The sequence below is a fragment of the Ipomoea nil genome, unplaced genomic scaffold (assembly GCF_001879475.1).
Source record: "Ipomoea nil cultivar Tokyo-kokei standard unplaced genomic scaffold, Asagao_1.1 scaffold0642, whole genome shotgun sequence".
Taxonomy (NCBI): Eukaryota; Viridiplantae; Streptophyta; class Magnoliopsida; order Solanales; family Convolvulaceae; genus Ipomoea; species Ipomoea nil.
The window spans coordinates 139,209-144,888 of NW_017617070.1; the positions used below are offsets into that span (position 1 = coordinate 139,209).

Here is a 5,680-nt window from a genome sequence, read left to right on the forward strand (position 1 = left end):
TGCCGGCGGCTAAGAATGGGGGTATTACAGTTGAAGCACTAGTGTTGCTGAGAAGAGCACTGCTCATCCATGATTCGATTGACTGTTGCTATTGTAGCTGTTCCTGCAAAATCCCTGACTGCTACTGCTGCCATGCCTAGCTTAGCCACCTGGCCTGCTGTTCTCCTCGTCGTCTACCAACTGTTTGTGTTTTTGTCTGTAAGTATAAGTAATCATATAAGCAATGGAATAAGTCCCCCCTCGATCAGCTCCATTTCCCTTTGGGGTGAAACCAATGCTCATAAGTTTGATTTCATTTGCTTCAACCAATGTTGTATCCTCGTTGCATTGCATTGCATTATCCAATACATACGCATGTTTATATATTACTCCGTAAATGGGTGCAACTATCTTTTCCATCAATATACTCCACTAAATTCAAAGCCCCTTTGATTCTTCAGATGTCCGTTCTATTTCGGTAAAAAATATTTTTGAGTGATCAGTCAGCTCGAATAGAATTTGTAACCAACAACATGACTAACTTGACTTTAGTTGTCCCGAATTTTTTTTTTTTAATTTTTGTAAATGATGTTGTTTATTTCTGCGATGTCTTTGACTCTAAATGATTGATTGGTACCAAGAATTTTAGTATTAAATAAATAAGTAAATGGTCAATTTTATTTTAAAAAATTATCAAAAGTTTTACCAAATATCAATGTAACGCACTAGTATTAACGAAGGAAAATATATGTACTCTCATTTAATTTTCAACTCTCAACGTTTACTCCAATACATAAAAATTAAGGGTTATAGCAATGCTGTGTTCGTGGTATGTTGTAGTCCCCAGATACTGGTGGCTGAAAGTTGTGGAAAAGAATGGAAGATTATGGTGGGAACAACACTGTATATAGTGTATATATTGCTTGCAAACAATAATGTCATATACTCATATTGATTCCTTAGTAACAATCTCATATACAAGGAGACAAGCATACCAAAATAATGATGATAAACCAATGACATAACAATCCACAAGCAACTAACTTGCTTAAAACAAATTCTAAAGTTTACTATTTTTTTTTTTAAATGGTAAAAGAACATTTAAGATGGATATTTAATACATGCATATAGGTGATGTGAAAAAGCGACCCTAGTTCCTCACACCAAGGAGGCCCGTGACCCTAGAGTAGTAGGGTACCTCAGTGTTGCAAGAGTTTATGGGGTCGCACATTTGTGTCACATCACCCTAGATCATGGGCTCATCACAACTCTCGGGGAGAGATGACGCCCAGAAGTTCATGTTTTCCACCTCCCTTTTGGGGAGGTTGGGATGACATTGCAAGATGTTGAGATTTTATTTGGGTTGAGAGTGGATGGGCGCGTTGTTAGCCATACAGATCAACAAAAGGATGAGTGGTTCAACCGTTGGTCTACACGCTTGCTTATCATGCAATTGCTAGGGGGTTTGCTTTTCCCGATACAATGAGGAAGCATGTGCACTTATACTTTCTTGGATTTGTTGGAGGATTTACAAGAAGCGGGGCAGTATAGTTGCGACATCCCAATGTTTAACTGTTAGGAATAAAGTGTAATGGTTTTGATATGCCAAATATGTATTTGTAGATCCCCCAATTTTATTTCTATAGGTCTAGTAGAGTCTTAGACCATGATCAAAGGAATGAACTTGTCTCTCTAGCATGTTTAGGGTTTTGGCCTTCTTCTAGGGTTTATTCCTAGTTTTCATACACTTTCTAGCTTTCTACGGTATTCCGATAATGTTAATTCTATCGCCGAGTGGTGATCACAACCATTAGATTAACCACGCCGCCCTTTTGTGATCGCAAGTGGTCAATACATCCACGCCGCTGAGTTTTGTGGTCGCATGCAGTAGAAAAGCCACAGGTAAATCCACGTAGCAGCAGATTAATTCACGTAGAAGAATATCTGCGTCGCCGAATTGGTTCGTAAGCAGCAGGTAAATTCACGCCAACAGATTCCCACGTTGCTGAATTGTGCTCGCAAGCAGCGGTTGCTTAGTCCATGCTTTTTGTCCGTATGGCGTCAACAACTGTAGGAGGAGATGTAGCAGGTTTGACAGCCCGATGGGCAGATCTTGTCCTCGAGGAGGAAGCTGACACTTTCGAACCGGTGGTTGCGGACGAAGGGGAAGAATAGGCTGAGGTTGAGGAGACATGGGTTCTGGTCGGTCGCTTCTTGACTGAGAAGACGGTGAAAGTTGAATTTATGAAACAAGTTTTGGCTTCGGTGTGGCAGCCAGTGCGTGGGGTACAGGTGACAGAGGTGCAACCAAAACTGTTTATGTTTGTCTTTTATCACTTAACTGATATGCAGTATGTATTGGAGGAAGGACCATGGGCATTCCAGAATCATACGCTTGTTTGCAAGCAACTCCCGGATGGGGTGGTACCGACGGATGTAGTACTGGACACGGTGGAGCTATGGGTGCAGTGCTATGACTTGCTGTTTGGGTATACGTCGGATAAGATCCTAGAGCAGATTAGCAATTTTTTGGGGGTTTTTATCAAACTGGATGATCGGTTTCTTGATGCGCCTTGGTTAACCTATTACCGTATACGTGTGGCGATCCCGGTGAACAAGCCTTTGAAGCGCAGGATGAGAATGTTGAAGCGAGACAAATCGTATTGTTGGGTGAATTTCAGGTATGAAAGATTGCATACATTTTGTTTTTTTCTGTGGAATGATGGGGTATTCCTATAGATTTTGTCTGAAAGCCAGGAATGCGACCATGCCCGTATCACAATTTCCGTATAGTGATGATCTTCGGGCTGGGGGGGTGCGAGGACCGAGGGAGATAGGGGGCCCATGGTTGGTGCCATTGGGAGGGAAGCCGAAGGGTGAGAAGCTGGTGAGGGAGGTGAGGGGGGAGAGGAGGGAGGGGGACGGTGGGGGTGTGGATGGTGAGTCTATGGACCATGCTGTTATCCATGCAGTGGCCAAACGGAGGAGGGCGATGGATGGGGGATCTGGGGGTGACCGGGTGGATGTGGGAGAGGATGTAGCCATGACAGACGTCCAAAAAAACTTGCAATTGGCGGGTGCTGCAGTGCAGACCCGCCCAACCCAATGAGTACATTGAGCTGGAACTGTCGTGGCTTGGGTAATCCACAGACAGTTCGGGAGATTGAGGGCATGGTAGCCCGTAAGAAACCCGATTTTGTATTTCTAATAGAAACCAAGGTTAACCGGGATCATGCAGAAAGACTTCGGATTAAACTAGGTTTCGATGGTTTGTTTTATGTTGACAATAATGGATTGAGCGGTGGTTTGGCGTTGTTATGGAGAGCGAATAATACAGCCAGGTTGATAAGTTATTCTGACAATCATGTGGATATTGAAGTGAGTATACCGGGATTTGATAAATGGAGAATGACAGGTTTCTATGGTTTTTCAAAGCGGCCACAGAGAGGAGAATCGTGGGATTTAATTCGCTCATTGGCAAACAAATCAGACCTCCCGTGGGTAATGATTGGTGATTTTAATGACCTGTTATTTCAGTATGAGAAACGAGGAGGAAATCCACATCCGGACAGTCTATTACGGGGTTTCGGGGAAACTTTGGAAGATTGTGGCTTAATGCAGTTGCCTATGTCAGGATATCCGTTTACATGGGAGAAGGGGAAGGGAACGCCGGATTGGATAGAAGAGCGTTTAGATAAAGTTTTGGCTACTCAGAGTTGGAGGGACCTGGTCGTCGATGCAAGTGTGCAGAATATATTGACCCGAAAGTCGGATCACTCTGCTCTTTTCCTTGGGATTCTGAATCTTCGGGAAAGGAGGGATGGTTTGAGAAGAGGGTTTCGCTTCGAGATGGCATGGCTGCATGATGATGGTTGCAGGGATGTGGTTGAGAGGGCCTGGGGGGAAGGAAGGACCCGCGGTTTGCAAGGATGTATCTCGGTTTGTGGTGAACGGTTAACACGATGGGGTGGAGATCGTTTCCTTAAATTTGGAGAGCAAATAATGGCCCTAAGGAAAGAACAGTTGCGTTTCAGGGGATGTACGGATCAGACATCTTTAGCTGAGTTCCGGCGGCTAGAGGAGTGTCTCACCCGTATTGAATTGCAGGAGGATACCTATTGGAGGCAGAGGGCCAAACAGCACTGGCTCAAGGATGCGGACGCGAACACGAAATTTTACCACAGGTATGCTTCTCATAGAAAGAAGAAAAATACTGTTCCCAGAATAATGAATGATGGTGGGGATTGGATTGAGGGGGTGCCCATGATGAATGTCATCTTGAATTATTACCGTGATATCTTTACCACGAATTCTCCTACTGTTAATGTGGAATTTTTTGAGAATATACAACCACGGGTAACCGATGCACAGAATATGCAGCTACTGCGGCCTTTTGAGGATAGTGAAGTAAAGGCTGCGTTATTTTCCATGTATCCGGATAAGGCACCAGGGCCTGATGGGATGAATCCGGGATTTTATCAGCACTTTTGGGATGTGGTGGGTAATGATGTAACCTCATATATTGTGAATTGTTTGAACACTAGAACATTACCTGCTAGTCTGAATGATACAAATATTATTTTAATTCCAAAGAAGAAGAATCCGGAGAGGGTGTCTGACTATAGACCAATTGCGTTGAGTAATGTGGTTTACAGGATAATGGCAAAGGTTATTACTGCTCAAATGAAACCACTAATGGGGAGTATTATATCTGACTCTCAGAGTGCATTTATAGCTGACAGGTTGATCACTGATAATATTTTGATTGCTGCGGAAGTAGGCCATTATTTGAACAGGAAGCAGTGTGGATTGGCAGGATGGGGGGCTCTGAAACTGGATATGGCGAAAGCCTATGATCGGATGGAGTGACCCTTTCTACGGAGAACGCTTATGATGTTGGGATTTGATGATAGGTGGGTCGAACTTTTGATGATGTGTGTCACCATGGTGTCATACAATGTACTAGTGAATGGATCACGAACGAATCAGATCATCCCGACCCGTGGTTTAAGGCAAGGTGACCCTCTCTCGCCTTATCTGTTCATTATTTGTGCAGAAGGGCTATCATTATTATTACAGCAGGCTCAAGCGAGAGGAGAAATACATGGCTGTAGGGTAGCTAGAGGTGCACCCGCTATTTCACACCTATTTTTTGCTGATGATAGTCAGCCCTTCTTTAAGGCAAATGTACAAGAAGCGGAGGTGATTAAAAAGAATATGAGGATATGTCGGGACAGGCAGTTAACTATCACAAATCAAGTATTTGTTATAGTAAGAATACAAGAAATGACCTAAGAGAAGAGATTGCCAATATATTGGGTGTGGTGCAAGCTTCGAACTTTGTAAAATATCTAGGACTTCCTTCTTTTGTGGGAAGGAATAGAAGAGCAGCATTCTCATATATCGAGGATAAGATAAGACAGAGGATTACATCGTGGAACAAACGGTTATTATCGCAAGCAGGAAAAGAAATTTTGTTGAAAAGTGTGGCTCAAGCTATGCCTACCTTTTCAATGAGTGTCTTTTTACTGCCCATGAACTTGTGTACAGCCATTGAGCGGACCATGAACAGATATTGGTGGAGATCAAAGGATGACCAGGGTATTCATTGGAAGGCTTGGGATAAACTATGTATTCCTAAGAAATATGGAGGTTTGGGGTTTAGAGAACTGCGAGGATTTAATCTTGCTATGTTTTTTTT

The 5,680-nt window shown here is 43.2% G+C and overlaps 1 protein-coding gene across 1 annotated transcript; it reads left to right on the forward strand.

Annotated features, from left to right (window-relative positions):
* The first annotated feature begins 3,084 nt into the window (after nucleotides 1-3,084).
* Nucleotides 3,085-4,848, forward strand: LOC109174381. The gene has a single exon (XM_019323620.1). It carries the CDS (start codon nucleotides 3,085-3,087, stop codon nucleotides 4,846-4,848), a length of 1,764 nt encoding a protein of 587 aa, XP_019179165.1.
* The last annotated feature ends 832 nt before the right edge of the window (nucleotides 4,849-5,680 follow it).

Coding starts and splice junctions, on each gene's coding strand:
- LOC109174381 (XM_019323620.1), top strand. CDS start 3,085: ATGAGTACATTGAGCTGGAACTGTCGTGGCTTGGGTAATCCACAGACA.